This window comes from Aquarana catesbeiana, linkage group LG06 (assembly GCF_042186555.1).
Source record: "Aquarana catesbeiana isolate 2022-GZ linkage group LG06, ASM4218655v1, whole genome shotgun sequence".
NCBI classification, from domain to species: domain Eukaryota; kingdom Metazoa; phylum Chordata; class Amphibia; order Anura; family Ranidae; genus Aquarana; species Aquarana catesbeiana.
The window spans coordinates 143998178-144014485 of NC_133329.1; the positions used below are offsets into that span (position 1 = coordinate 143998178).

The 16308-nt window shown below is 44.3% G+C and overlaps 1 protein-coding gene across 2 annotated transcripts in view; it reads right to left on the reverse strand.

The window, feature by feature from the left end:
• Positions 1–220: 220 nt before the first annotated feature.
• The window catches only part of BRI3 (brain protein I3), a 46712-nt gene continuing 30624 nt past the window's right edge, over positions 221–16308 (reverse strand). Inside the window, exon 3 of one of the 2 annotated variants that reach the window (XM_073590999.1) lies at positions 221–911. In XM_073590999.1, coding sequence (XP_073447100.1) covers positions 779–911 — 133 coding nt within the window. In that variant the 3' untranslated portion in view covers positions 221–778. Of the gene's footprint in view, positions 912–5285; positions 5395–16308 lie in introns of those variants that run through there. The other variant, XM_073591000.1, reaches the window with a different exon arrangement.

A 16308-nucleotide genomic window follows, 5' to 3' on the forward strand; every position in this document is an offset into this window, starting at 1 on the left:
AGGATGGCTATTAAATCTATTCAGGGTTTTAAAAAAAAAAAAAAAGTAGAAACCTCAAAAGCACTACTGTGCAGGAACCAGCCTTATATGAGCCTTTTGGTCCTCCATACTTCCACTCCAGGTCATTCAAGTACCATCAGGTGTTACATGTCCCACATTCAAGCCATCAATTTAAATAAACCAGAGACCAAATAATTATAACAAGCATCTGAATCCTGTATTCTACAAAGATAGGCATTTTATTATACTAAAAGATCTTTTGGTTCAGCAATATTGTTACTGGCTCTTAATAGATCAATAAGCTGCTTTCTTAGGCTACGGAGGATCATAAAAAGGATTGGCCAAAACAAGTGGATCATGGGAACATTTCAGATCTGTACATTTTTCAAACACAGAAGAAAAAAAAAGATGCAGCTGCATAATAGACCATTTGTTCATCTTCACAGTGCTGTATCATTTTACTATAAAATTACAGTTTTTCAGACAGAAGAAAGGCATAAACACAAAAAACAGACACAGAACTGGGTGAACATCAGCAAAGGGAACCTATTTTCATGACATCAGCCAAGGGATGGGATATTGGTAGAGTCTCTGAAGGCACTGGTGTCTGGAAGGGTTATACTTCCATGTGTCTCTATGGCACCGAGTTGTTGTCCCCACCTATATAGACTGATCATACACCCGGATACAAAGATGCTATTTAATTTACAGAGAAGGATTGTGCACTGAGAGGAGATTAAGAAGTGGAGGATAAAGAACGCTGCCTCAGTTTGTCTTCTTAACCAAACGTGGCACCACAATTGGGGCATCTTCGCTGCCTCAAGGCAAGACAGAACAGGATCCCAATTGGAAAGAAAAAGATGGCGCAGAAGATACCCAGGCAGGTAAAGGAGTCTTCCAATACACCAACTCTGCAAAAGATAAGCAATACCACCACGTTACTAGGTTCTAATAATTACAAGCTAGGTTTAAACATTCAAAATGAAATGTAAATGAAATAAAGTGAATGCAGTACAGAGGAGTCAGAATACACAGGACTAATACTTTTTGGCCTCATTTTGCTCAAGCCAACACAATTCAGCTTCTCCAACCCTCATTCTGAGGCTGCTAGGGTGTGATGGGGACCCATTTACCTGACAAAGAATTTGTACTTCATCCAGTTCTAAGATTTACACAGCTTAGCCTTGTCTGGTGGGCAGGAAACCAGCCAATCCCCAGGAACCTCCACTGGGATTCTGCCATGTAAAATCGGTCAGGTGCACCACATTACAAAACAGATCCCTCCAGCTGAGCGCTGTCACTGACAGGGATTCCATCTTCACTCAGTCCTCTTTTCGGATTCGCAGGCTCCGGCCGTTTGAATGGCGGAGCGTCACTCCCACACACGAGCGCAAGGTCATGGCTGTAGCACAGCCCTCTCAATGGACGGCATGCCAACCATGCGCCAGTGTGCACACTTAGATCATCACTGTAATTACAGGTAAGTTTTATTGTAAGCTTACCTGTAGATACAACTGACCAAGCAGTGTGTACTACCACTTTAAGCAGCAGCCTGTGACTGAACAGTCAAAGAAGAAACAGCACATCAACAATCTCTAGTTTGCTTTGCTTCAGCAGCATTCCAAGTTAGGGCATAAGTACCATAGCACAGATCAATGCATTGTGCTGCTCCTCCCTCTCCAAGTCCTAGCTCTGCTGTACAAAAGGACTTGACCGGGTCAAACTCCGGTTTAATAATTTATTACTGACTACAGGAGCTGAATTCTTTTGTGGTTTAGAGCTGCCTGGAGTTCAACTTTAGGTCCTGGACACCAATTTTAAACTGCATTCATATTCCCCAGCACAATTTAAAAAAAAAAAAAATGTGAAGGGTATATTAAAGCAGAACTACATTGCATCTGAGCACCACAAACCAAAAATGCTATTTTATTATTCAAAGCAAACTCCCCTGCCCATTCAGGTCTCCATGCTTTATTTTCTGAGAAATCACTTCCCTAGCATTTCTGCCTATAGCCATTTTGAGTGCATATGATTCATGTAGCATTTACTTCCTGGAATCCATCTGCCCTTAGCTCAGGCATGAATGTGTGCTTTGCTGAGAAAGCCCCTCCTACCGATGACTCCTGGGATATATTACATCATTGTTTAGACCTGGAAACCAGGAAGTAACTGAATAAATGTAGAAAAAAAAAAAAAAAAGAAATTTAAAAAGCAAGTAAATAGCATTAGTAAATAGGATATACTTTCCTAATAGCATAAGTAATAAAAATAAATCAATGTTCATTGAAAAAGTGAAGTTCTGTGTTAAATCAAAGAATGCATCCAAAAGCATGCTCAATTTGTTCGTGTACATAAGCCCTAAAAGGCAGCCATCAAGGGGTAGATGAGAGAGTGAGAGAGCGAAAATAGTACGAACACACAATCTGTCTCCTCTCCCTGAGAAACCGGGATCGGTGTTTACTAGGTGCGCCCCTAGTGGCCAAAAGGCGAAGCAACGTAAGGTAACGTCGTTTCACCCAGCCGTGCCATTCTGCCACAGTAAACCTGCGGCGGCTGGTCGAATGTCCAAAATAAAGTGCATGTTATTTGCACGTCCTACAGGACCACTCAGTACCAGATTTATTCTGCACGTTATACAAGGTGGATTTGATTTATATCGAGTCAATTTAAATCACTAGTAAAAAGGCTTGATTTAAATCATACATTTTTTAACTACTTCCTGCCCAAGGTACGTAATAGGACGTCCTTGACTTTGAGCGGGTATATCTGAATGATGCCTGCAGCTACACTCCCGGCGACTCCCTACACCATAGGAATGATCATAGCAGCTATTCCCCCAGTCCGTCCGCCCCCCCCCCCCCCGGTGCTTCTACCAACTCACTGCTTCCATTGGTGAGTAAGAGAACGGATCCGCCGGCCCCGGGTGTTTACTAAAGAGATTTCAGGCGGACCAGATGGTCGCCGGAGTCTCTATATTCGTTCAGAGGCCAGGCGCAACGTTATGACGTCACCCCCGGCCTCTGCATTCAAACAAATGGCGCCGCCTTGGCTAGGAAGCCGAGATCGTTTATTCTTATTTTTTTATTTCAGGCTTCCCAGCCTAGAGGTAAGATGTGGGGTCTTATTGACCCCACACCGCACTGTAAAGAGGACCGATCATGCCATATTCCTATTACAAGGGCTGTTTACATTCCTTGTAATAGGAATTAAAAAAAAAAAAAAAATTTGTTTTGTTTTAAGTGCCCCTGTCTCCATGTGCTCGCACGCAGAAGCGAACACATACGCAAGTCCCACCCACATATGAAAACTGGGTTCAAACCACACATGTGAGGTATCGCCACAAACGTCAGAGCGAGAGCAATAATTCTAGCCCTAGACCTCCTTTGTAACTCAAAACATGTAACCAGTAAAACTGTAAGCGTCGCCTATGAGGATTTTTAAGTACCGAAGTTTGGCGCCATTCCACGAGCGTGTGCAATTTTGAAGCGTGACAGGTTAGGTATCCATTTACTTGGCGTACCTTCATCTTTCACATTATGCAAAAAAATTGGGCTAAGGTTTTTTTTTTTTTTTTTTTTTAAGCATTAAAACTGTTTCTCTCTCCCTCCCCCCCCAAGAAAAACATGTTTGAAAAATTGCTGCGCAAATACCGCGCAAGATAAAAAGTTGTAACGACCGCGATTGTATTCTCTAGGGTCTTTACTACAGACTTTATCCATCCAGATATTATAGCTTACAGGCAAGTGAGAGAAATATGGAGACTGTCCCAAGCAGCAATTCCCTTTAACAAATTCTGATGGTCCGCAGTTTCTTTGAGATGTACTAGAGCTATAAACACAGAAGATCTTCTGACGACCGTCAGCAAATGTACACATTGCAGTGTCTACAGTTCCCCTAAAGACATGCATGCTATTTAAAAGCTGCCGATTTCCTGTTTTGTCTTACAAGGTTGTCAACAGGCGATATGCGTTCCCTCTTCCTCTACTATGCAAAAGGGCATTTTCTCAGGCTGCTTTTTAGTGTGAGCACTAAGGCTTCTAGAAAAATGAACACTCACAAACCAGTATTGTAGTGAGAAATACAAACAACCTAAAATATGTCTTTGATATGAAAATAAAAAAAACAGTCACACCCAAACTTTCCACTTTTGGGTCTCTTAAAAGGAAATGTGAAAAAGAATACCTCATCTGAGACCAGAGAAGCCACATTATATTATTGTTTGTTAAACAAGTTGAAAAACTACAATATATTACACACCCAGTACTGTGCAAAGGTTTTAGAAAGATGTGAACACATGCTGTAAAGTAAAAAATGCTTTTAAAAATAAAATATTAAAAAAAAAAATTTAAAAAAAAAGGTTTATCCATTTACAAAATGAAAAGTGAGAGAAAACAGAAGGAAAAATCCAAATCTAAAGTCAATATTTGGTGCAACTACCTTTGGCTTTAAACCAGCATCAATTCTTACACTTGCACAGTGTCAGGGATTTTGTAGGATGAGAGAGTCAGGTGTATGATAACCAATTATACCAAAACGTGCAAAAGACCAAAACAAATTAAATTAAAAACAGAAATAGTTGTAAAGAAGGCAAAAAAAAAAAAAAAAAAAAAGTAATTACTTTTTTTGCTCGGGACCTGCGGGAGCCAGTGTATTTGTAACATGTTACACCCTGAATATGGGTGTGGCATATTACAAAAGGTGAGATTATCCTTTAAAACTGGGTGAGGAACAGTCCAACTCTGCTACTAAAAGTGAGATTGTGGCAGACATTTGAATATCACAGGTCATACACCATGGCAAGACTGAGCACACAAGGTAGTTCTACTGAATCAGCAAGGTCTTTCACAGGCAAATATTTCAAAGCAGACTGGGGTTTCAAGATGAGCTGTTCAAGCCTTTTTGAAGAAGCACAAGGAAATGAGTAATGTTGAGGACCGTAGATGCAGTGGTCGACCAAGGAAAATTAAAGCAGCAGATAAGACACAGTTTGCTTACTTCTTTGACATCGGGAGATGTCCAGCGGTGTCATTGGCATAAAACTGATGGAAACCAGTGGGACCCAGGTACAACCATCTACTGTCCGGGGGAAATCTGGCCAGAATTGCAGCCAAAAAAGCCATACCACAGTGGAAACATGGCTAAGCGTCTCAACTATGTACGAAAACATAGGAACTGGGGTGCAGAAAAATGGCAGCAGGTGCTGTGGACTGAGTCAAAATTTGAAAAATATCAAACTGTAGCAGGAGCCAGTTTGTTCATGAAGAGCTGGAGAGTGGTAAAATAGTGTGTGTCTGCAGGCATCAGTGAAGCATGGTGGAGGTTCCTTGCAAATTTGGGGCTGAATTTCTGCAAATTGAGTTGGAGATTGGGTCAGGATCAACAGTGTCCTCAATGCTGAAAAAAACAAAAACAAATAGATACACATATCCATCATGCCATACCATCAGGGAAATGTTTGAACTATTTTCAATTTAAATAAGAACAAAGGAGTCCTAGAAGTGATGGTTTGGTCCCCACACAGAGCCATCACCTCATCGAGTCGTTCTGGAATTACATGGAGACGGAAGAATTTGAGACAGCCACAGAAGATCTGTGTTAGGTCTCAAAGAGGTTTGGAACAACCTACCTGCCAAGTTCCTTATTAAAAAAAATGTACCCAGAACATTTGATGCTGCAAAAGTAAGAGAGAGTCTCAGTCTCTCTCTCTCTCTCTCTCATTTCAAAACAGATTGCTCTGGCAGCTGAACACCTGTCACTCCTGTAAACAGCTGAAAACCTTGTAAGCTGCTAAACTTAATAAATGAAAAATAAACTAGTGTAAAATAAAAATGGACAGCTGCCAGCACACCCCACACTTCCCTGAGGCTGGGTTCACACTGGTCCGACAAACGCTCCGACATTGGGAGCTCATGTCGCATGACGTGTGAAATTTAATGTTTCCCTATGGGAGCCGTCCTAACTGGTCCGACACAAGTCGTTCCGACTTTAGAAATGCTCCCTGTACTACTTTGGTCCGACTTTGATCCTACTTCAGTCTATTGACTATCATTGAAGTCGGATCAAAGTCGGATTGCCGTCTTGCATGATCCGACTTTGGCACGCGACTTGTGCTCAGATGTTCTTGAGGGGGAACTCCGCGCCAAATTTTAAATAAAAAACCGGCATGGGTTCCCCCTCCAAGAGCATACCAGGCCCTTGGGTCTGGTATGGATCTTGAGGGGAACCCCCTACGCCGATAAAAGCGGCGTGGGGGTCCCCCCCAATCCATACCAGACCCTTATCCGAGCAAGCAGCCCGGCCGGACAGGAATGGGGGTGGGGACGAGCGAGCGCCCCCCCCCCCTCCTGAACCGTACCAGGCCGCATGCCCTCAACATGGGGGGTTGGTGCTTTGGGGGAGGGGGCGCGCTGCGGCCCCCCACCCCAAAGCACCTTGTCCCCATGTTGATGAGGACAAGGGCCTCTTCCCGACAACCCTGGCCGTTGGTTGTCGGGGTCTGCGGGCGGGGGGCTTATCGGAATCCGGGAGCCCCCTTTAATAAGGGAGCCCCCAGATCCCGGCCCCCCACCCTATGTGAATGAGTATGGGGTACAGCGTACCCCTACCCATTCACCTAGGAAAAAAGTGTCAATTTAAAAAAAAAACACTACACAGATTTTTAAAGCATTTTATTAGACAGCTCCGGGGGTCTTCTTCCGACTTCGGGGGTCTCTCCGGTTCTTCTCCACGCTCTCCGGATCTTCTGCCGGGCTCCTCCGCTCTCTTCTGCTCTTTTGCCGCTCTTTTGCTAAAGCGGAGGAGCCCGGTCTTCGGTCTTCAATCTTCTGCCTTCTGCCTTCTGCCCTCTTCTCCTGATGTTGACACGACGCTCTCTGGGGCTAGAATGCTCTCTGTGCGCTCTGCTCTGACTTATATAGGCGGTGACCCCGCCCCCTTATGCCGTCACAGTCCCTGGGCATGCTGGGACTGTGACGTTTTAGGGGGCGTGGTCATCGGGTGATGACCACGCCCCCTAAAACGTCACAGTCCCAGCATGCCCAGGGACTGTGACGGCATAAGGGGGCGGGGTCACCGCCTATATAAGTCAGAGCAGAGCGCACAGAGAGCATTCTAGCCCCAGAGAGCGTCGTGTCAACATCAGGAGAAGAGGGCAGAAGGCAGAAGGCAGAAGATTGAAGACCGGGCTCCTCCGCTTTAGCAAAAGAGCGGCAAAAGAGCAGAAGAGAGCGGAGGAGCCCGGCAGAAGATCCGGAGAGCGTGGAGAAGAACCGGAGAGACCCCCGAAGTCGGAAGAAGACCCCCGGAGCTGTCTAATAAAATGCTTTAAAAATCTGTGTAGTGTTTTTTTTTTAAATTGACACTTTTTTCCTAGGTGAATGGGTAGGGGTACGCTGTACCCCATACTCATTCACATAGGGTGGGGGGGCCGGGATCTGGGGGCTCCCTTATTAAAGGGGGCTCCCGGATTCCGATAAGCCCCCCGCCCGCAGACCCCGACAACCAACGGCCAGGGTTGTCGGGAAGAGGCCCTTGTCCTCATCGACATGGGGACAAGGTGCCTTGGGGTGGGGGGGCCGCAGCGCGCCCCCCTCCCCCAAGGCACCACCCCCCATGTTGAGGGCATGCGGCCTGGTACGGTTCAGGAGGGGGGGGGGGGGGGCGCTCGCTCGTCCCCACCCCCATTCCTGTCCGGCCGGGCTGCGTGCTCGGATAAGGGTCTGGTATGGATTGGGGGCGACCCCCCACGCCGTTTTTTCGGCGTAGGGGGTTCCCTTCAAGGTCCATACCAGACCCAAGGGCCTGGTATGCCTCTGGAGGGGGAACCCATGCCGGTTTTTTATTTAAAATTTGGCGCGGAGTTCCCCCCTAAAGATTCATACCAAACACAGTGCCGGCATTGGCGGGGATCCAAGTCGGATCCTCGTTCATTGAAAGTCGGACACATGCCGGCTTCATGTCGCAGGGCAAAGTCGGATCCAAAGTAGGACGGCTGTCGTGTCGCACCAGTGTGAACCCAGCCTAAATGTGACAATACAAAATTACATAAAATGTGCGGCGCTAAGACCAAAACAGTGAAAAACTAGATGAAATATTTTTAAAAATAAAATGAAAAATAGTAAATTGCGGGCTACGAGAAAATGGAGGTGATCCCTGCTATAAATAACATGGGAAGAACGTCAACCAATCACAAATCCCAGAGGAAGTCACAAGATTGTGACGAAACCAGTAAAAAGAGCTTGATCTGCTGACGTGAAAGGAATCAGGAAGTGCTCTGGAGTACAGGCTTAGGACGGGGTGAATACCGCTGACTGGGGCTGCAGATCTGGTTTCAGGTGACACTATCACCCCATTACACATGATTTTACCAAGGCGTGTTTTTTTTTTAATCATGAAATTCAAGTGTAATTCTTGTGGAGTTTAAGTTGTAATAAATCTTTTTAAAAACGATATCACACTATTGCAAGCCTCTGTGTTTCTACATGTGACATATATGAGAGGAGGTTGCTGGTAACCAGGAGGAAGTGGTTGTTCTGCATTTCTGCATTGTAAGTCAAATAGTTACCACAGGAAGGAGGAAGCACAGGAGGACCTCTTAATGCTGTTAACATTTGCCACAGGCTTTTATACAAAGCCCTTAACCACTTTAGCCCCAGAAGATTTGGCTGCTCAATGACCAGGCCATTTTTTGCAATACAGCACTGCGTCCCTTTAACCGATAATTGCGCGGTCGTGCGACGATGTACCCAAACAAAATTGAGGTCCCTTTTTCCCCACAAATAGAGCTTTCTTTTGGTGGTATTTGATCACCTCTGCGGTTTTTATTCTTTATGCTATATAAAAAAAAAAAAAAAAAAAAAAAAAAAAAAAAAAAGAAGAAAAAAAAAGAAAGAGCGACAATTTTGAGAAAAAAAAAATATAAAAACAAAAAATATAATATATCTTACTTTTTGTTATAATAAAATATCCCACTTTTTTTTTTCAAAAACCTTTTTTTTGTACTAGTAATGGCAGTGATCTGCGATTTTTATCGGGACTGCGTTATTGCGGCAGACAAATTGGAGAGAGAGAGAGAGAGAATAACTTAAATAGTATGAACACACAATCTGTCTCCTCTCCGCTGAGAGAACCGGGAGGTAACGTCATTTCGCCTAGCCGTGCCATTCTGCCACAGTAAAACTGTGGCGGCTGGTCGACAACCACTTAATGTGAGGGTACATATGGTGGAGGGGTACACAAGGATTGTGTGCGCACTGCATGAAGACACCAGCATCACTTTTAGCTATGGTTTTATGATGGACTGTCAAAGAATTTGATCCAACATATATATTAAGGATATTGTGCAGCACACAGAGCACTTTCAATTATTTATAAATGTCCAAAATAAAGTGCATTTTTGCACGTTTTTGGATGTTTCATAGGATATATTTTATTAATAATAATATTTAATATATTTTTTTTTTAAGTAGATTTGTGATAAAAATTTAAAAATGTATATAAATATATTTCATCTAGTTATTCACTGTTTGGTCTTAGCGCCGAACCGGTCACTCCTGGCCACAAAGTTCTAATATATATTACACACACACACACACACACCTCTGTGTACATTGTTCCTGAGAAATATGAGATATAAATTCACTTCCTCCCTCTAGGAGTGTAAAATACTCTGAAGTGTTGGGAAAGTGTTCTTGCCAAAGGAATGCAGAAGTTCATGGTTCATACTGAGAAAATTCCGGAGCAAAAAAAGCCAAGGTTCACAGTAACACAAATGGCAGCCTGTTCACACTGCAAGCCAACTTCCATATAATTTACAGATACCTGAAGCACTGGACAAGAACAACGGCAGTGTTCACTGGGGCCCGTTAACACTGAGACATTTTGAAAACCTCCCACTTGAAGCCCTTTCCTGACAGGTTCAATCTTATCCAAACAGTTATTTTCAATATTTTGAGGTCATCTGCACGCAAAACCTAACTTTCTCCCACCCCATCTTCTGCCTACAATTTAGCGTTACAGATATGCCAGTGATGTACCCTTTTGCTGAGGTCATACTCTTTTGAATCCTGGGAAGCCCCGCATCCAACAGGAAGTGTCCTCATCACACAGCCAGTGATGCGATGAGGACCCAAAGAAGGACCCCCCCCCCCGTACACAGAAGAACGTCTGCAACTGTAGATTTAGATGAGTAAAAGGGGGCATTTAAGCAGCTTTAAAAAAATAAATATTGAAGTGAAGTGATTAGGAGTCGAAGGGAATTTAACACAATTCAGGGAAAAAAAAAAAAAAAAAAAAAAAAAAAAGGATTTTTTAGAACAGCTTACTTGTAAAATACTTTTCTTGGGAGCACATCACAGGACACAGAGCCATAGTAGTTACTATGTGGGTTATAAGCCACCTTCAGGTGATGGACAGTGGCACACCCTAAGGGCCCTTTCACACTGAGGCGGTGTGCAGGCGATATTGCGCTAATAATAGCGCCTGCAATCCGACCCGAAAGTGCCGCTGCTTTGTCTCCAGTGTGAACACTGGAGCAGTGCGCTAGCAGGACGGGAAAAAAAGTCCTGCTAGCAGTATCTTTGGAGCGGTGAAGGAGCGACCGCTCCTTCACCGCTCCTGCCCATTGAAATCAATGGGACGGCGCGGCTATACTGCCGGCAAAATTTGTGGTGGTTTTTAACCCTTTCTCGCCCGCTATCGGGGGGGGGGAATGGGGGGGACACCACCCCGCTAGCGGCCGCATACCGACGGTAAAGCGCCGCTCACAATAGCGGCGCTTTACTGCCGACGCCGCCCCCGTGTGAAAAAAAAAAAAAAAAGTGCAAAACAATATCCTGGTTTAGATGAAAACTTGACATTACCTTCGGTAGAAAGTTAGGATGAGGGAAAAAAAAAAAAAAAAAAAAAAAAAAAAAAAAAAACCAACCTTATCCTTGTGAAGAATTAAAATTTGGCTCTTTACAAGAAAGCCAACTCTGATACCTATCTTGCAGAAGATATGGCTACTAGAAAAATTAGTTTCCTTGTCAAAAGGACCAAGGGAATATGCCGTATCGGCTCAAAAGGCTGTTTTTGCAATGCCGATAGAACTAAATTCAAGTCCCAAGGGTCCAGGGGTGACTTAACTGGAGGATGAAGCTGCGTTACCCTCTGAATAAAGCTACGGACCAAAGAATGCGAAGCAAGTGGTCGTTGAAATAATACCGATAAGGCCGAGACCTGGGTCTAGAAGGGAGGAGCTGATAGTCACGTTCAGCCAGGCACTGTGTATGTGGACATGGTGGTGCTACTCTGGAGGTTATGTGGTTTTAAAAGTTTTTATCTTGTAAGTGCAACTTGTCCGTTTGGGGGCTTTGAATAAATTTGTATACGGAGAACACTATGGTCTCTATACTTATTTTTTATATGTCCTGAACTCACGGAATCTTGAGCCAAACTGGGAGATGATCCATTTCTTTGGATATTAATGAGCTGAGTTACCATTAAGAAAAGAGCCATCTGGATTACCCACCATTGATTGTTAAGAGGAAGTGAGAGCAAAGAGCTCGTGGGGAGATCCGCATATGAGTTTTGACTCATCTGGGAGGTGAGCACGCATTTTTACTGGTGGTGGTGTACACTTCTTTTGAGGAAACACTGTGGTGGAATTGTGTGGATACACGGATCACAAGAAGAGTTTCAGGTTTTATTTCTTCATTTTATGGACTATTCATTTATATGTAGGATTTAAAATTTTAGAGATTTGCACTTTATATATTTATAAAATTTTACACATAGCGCTACATTTATTTAATTTACTACTGATCGGATTGACTCCATGTGAAAAGAGCAGACATTCAAAAACAGATTTAGATCTAGAACAGGTCTGACATCTATTTGGTTTTGGTATCGTGAAAAGGTTTGAATAAAACCCCAATCCCTGTTCTTCCATGGGGACCACCGAGATCACTTTTTGAGACAAAAGATGGTCCAATGCTTGAGAGAGACTTCTTTTTCTCTGGATCCCTGGGAACGTTTGATCTAAGAAAACGAGGTGACGGAAATTTTCAGAATTCTAGTTTGTACCCTAGAGTTATTGAGGAAGTCACCCATCTGTCTCAACACTCTTCCGGCCAGACCCTTGAGAACTGCTTCAGAAGTCTCCCCCCCCCCCCCCCCCCCCAACTTGAGCGAGCGCACCCCATAAGGAGGCTTTAGTATTTTGGCTCGTAGGTTTCCTCCCTAAGGACCTTTTGTTCTTGGGGTTGACACCAAAGTTTACCTCGTGAACTTGACGGCGGAAGCAGTCGTGACTGCCTGGAGGCAGACGCCCCTGACACTGGAGAAGGAGCTCGTTTAAATGAAATACGTTTACTCCTCTCCCTAACTGGCAAAAAGGTACTTTTTCCACTAGAAATTTTTTGGATGTATTTATGCAAATCATCCCCAAACAGCCATTCACCGTGAAAAGGAAAACTAGCCAGGAGCTTTTTGCATGGCGCCTCGGGTGACCAATTTTTCAGCCATAAGATTCTACGCAAATGTACCAGCCCAAGCATAAGGCGTGAGGCCTGGAGAATAGAATCTCTCATAGCATCTATTGCAAAACATAAAGCCCCTGGTAGCTTAGCTAAATCCTGGGCCTGCTGACCAGGAATAATCTTGAGCACCTGTTTAAACTGGTCTATCAAGGATTGACATACACCAATTGCTGCCAGCGCAGGCCGAGTCACTGAACCTGCCAGAAAAAAAAAAAAAAAAGTGTTTAATAGGAATTCCAACTTCTTATCCATTGGATCCCTAAGCATTTGAGCACTGTCTACCAGACAAGTCAAACTTTTATTCACAGAGGATATAGCAGCATCAATTTCTTCTTAGTGAAATTTTCCTCCATAGGATAAAGCGTTGAAAACTTTTTAGGAGGAAAAAAAAAAAAAAAAAAAAAAAAGTTATGTATTCTGAGTGGGATCACCCAGATAAGCTATTTTTTTTTTCCCCAGCAATGAATGGACAGGAAAGGTATGCACAGCTTGAGGAGGCTTTAGCGAACCCAAACAAGAAGTGGGTTTATCAACCGACTCAGTTAAATGTGGAACGGACCATCTCAGTAAGAGATTACACCATCAAGCTGATCCTTCCACATTTGACTCCTCAGAAGAGGAGTCATTAGCCTCTTCATGGTCCCCTGAGAGAAAATAGTCTTCTCCCGACCCTAGTTCCACAGTTTGAGGGTCCTGGGTAATGGACGTGGACTTGTCACGTTTTTTGCCCCACACTGGGATGCGATTAAAGCCGCTAACCTTTCTTCCAAACCTATCATGGCTGAGGAAAAAAACTTCTTCAGTAATATAGACAGGGGCTGCAGTGTTGGAAACAGTTGCAACATTTGCCAGCCCCGATGGCTCACTCTGACCAGCCACTTCAGTTCTCTCAGGGGAGGAGGTCATTGCAGAGATGAGTTTAGGCTTTTTAGAGCTTGAGGGAGTCCCTTTTGAGCCCCTTTTTTTGGGGCGATTTACCGCCCCTTCTGACCATAGCCCGATGCACAAAATGCAGAGGTACTAGCAGAATAAACTGCACCCACTGCTTCAGCAAATAGTCCAGCAACTGCCACTGCTATTAGTGCTCAGCTTGGTGCTTTAGTAAAATGTGCCAAGGGAATGCCTGTGTCACCACTTACATGCCCCCTTTTTGCTCTTGTGACCCTCCGACAGCTTGCAGTCAGCAAAATGTAACTTTTTAAGTGTACTCCCGCGCTGGACGTTAATGCGCGCCAATGCCGCACTAAGCCACACTCCCTCCGCATTTCCACCGTGCCCCCCTTCTCCTCTTAAAAAAAAAAAAAAAGAGAAACAAAAAAAAAGGGTTTACCCGCACGAACGCGGGCCTCCGATCCAACAGGATCGGCGTGTGTGTGCGCGAGGAGGAGGCGGAGGAGAGCTGGCAAAACTGCCGTGCAGAGGCGGTGTGGGTGATGCGGCATCCGCCAATCCTTCTGGCTCCCACCTCAATCCAGGGAGAGGGGAAGAGCTTCTGTCCAGGTGGGGGGGGGGGGGTGTTTCTGCTAGCCGATGGGAGATCTGCAGCTTCTGCTGAGACAGCGTGACCTGAGGAAAGCATGACAAGGCACGTGCTCTATACAGCCCGCAGTGGTGCCTTTTAGGCATGACAGCATTTACTTTTAAAAGGAGACAATTCTTAAGAGAATTCCTTAGAAATCTCCACTTACCTTTCCCGCCGCAGAGATTCTGTGGTAAAACCAATCAGACCCAATCTTCACCCCTCACTGTGGGCTCCATTAAAAAACCTTCAGGAACTGGGGCCCCTTTTTAATCGGGGGATCCACACTCCTGGACCTGTAAAGCACCCCGCCAGGAAAACTTTATGGCTGAAAAAAACAAAAAGTACTGGATCCCGGGGTCTAGCTCTCTAAAAAGAGAAGTGTTACGGGCTAAACCGCATTTCTTCCACCACGAGGCCCGGGTACCATTCAATTCAGCCTAAAAAGACACTTTGAATGGATCCAGTCGCACTGTTTGCCCCAGCAAGGAATCCATTGGAGCTCAGCATAGCACATCTTTACTCGCGACCAACACCTAAGACACTGGCGAAAAAAAATGAGGGGTTATATAGGGAGTGGACTTCCTGTCTTAGGGTGTGCTAGTGTCCATCACCTGAAGGTGGCCTATAACCCATATAGCAACTACTATGGCTCTATGTCCCGTGATGTACGATAAAGAAACAATACACAATGGGGGAATTCAATAACGCACTCAAGACCCTTTTCTGGCGGTATGGCCCTTTAAAAAGGCCCTGCCATCAGTATTGGTAGCATTACCAAAACATGTGGGAATCCAGGTAGTTCTAAGTAATGCCAATTTTATAAAGTGATGCTATGGCTGCAAATTCAAAATTACCTCCAGTTCTCAGATAACAAATCTGGGAGGGGAAAAAAAAAAAAAAGTAAGTTGGCATACAGAGAGACGGGCAGAGTGCCTGTCCCTGTACAGTGTATGGCGGAGCAGCATGGTTGCCACCACTACCTTCTCCCCACCTGTAACGGCTAACAAGGATGCTGTAATTTTCATAGATGCAAGGCTCTTAGCAACATTAACAGTGGGCAAAGCCCGATGGGAAAGCTGAGACACCAACTCCCCCAAAAAGCCTATGCTTTCCCCGATTGACAGCAAGTGGTTGGCAGATTCCATTGCATGCCGTCTATGGACTATGGATCCACTGACTGCCTGCTGTCAGTCACAAAGAAAAAAATGCCCCTAAGATGCACTAACATCTGAGCATGGGTCCACCTTCCCAGTGTTTGAGGCAGCTAACACTAGGTACAACCATTAACGTTTCAACTGATGGAGTTAAACTGCATTGAGGATGGAATGTCCTTATGGACACTCTGGCCTCATTGTGCCTCCACCAAATTCAATACCTCTTCCCAACAGGTACATTAATCTGTTGCCTGCACCAACATCCATGGAGAAGAGGCATGATAGATTAGAGAAGTAATTTCCAAGTGATCATATGAACGTAGTATATCATTTCTTGGAGACAATAGCAGCTTACTGTTCACGCTCAGCATTCTGACATGTCACACAATTCACATGATCAGAAAAGGGAACACATTGACCTCTTCCTCCTCTCATTACATCAGGTCATGTGACCACAGACACTTTTTCAACATTGTCTGTTATAATGCATGATCGCTGAGAAGATACAATCTTCACATGACAAGCAGCTCAGAAAATGCTTGATGTGTGGTATGACTGTTGACCAAGTAAAAATCCAAACGCACACACAGTAAATAAAAGTGAGGAAAGATTAGGTTCAGATTTCCGATATCCCATTAGGAAATATCCTCACTTCCTGTGTGATCATCAGGACAGGAAATGACAGAAATAATCCAATGGTAACAAAGACTAGAATAAAAACACTTTTCTACAGCAGAGAAGGAAGGCACTTCTGTCCAGTTTTTATAGTTGCCTGTGTCCCCACTGGAGAGAGAGGAATTTGCCCTCACTTCCTGTCTGGCTACTGGCTAACTAGCAAAAAAAAACCCCACACACACCACAACACCACCTCTGACAGCAGTTTCTAACCCCTCACCACTCAATCTAAATCAAAGAAATACATTTGACCATCACTGGTAACATTATGTTCAAATGTAAAACACCAACAAAAAATGACTGTTATTTGATCACCTTTTGTTTTATAGGTTTGGAGTGCAAGTTTATCCTGCCAGAAAATCGAGTGAGCCAATATAGTTTCCTATGGACCCTGCCTGTGCTGAAATTTTTTCAGACCTCTCCCCAATTCTCTGAACTA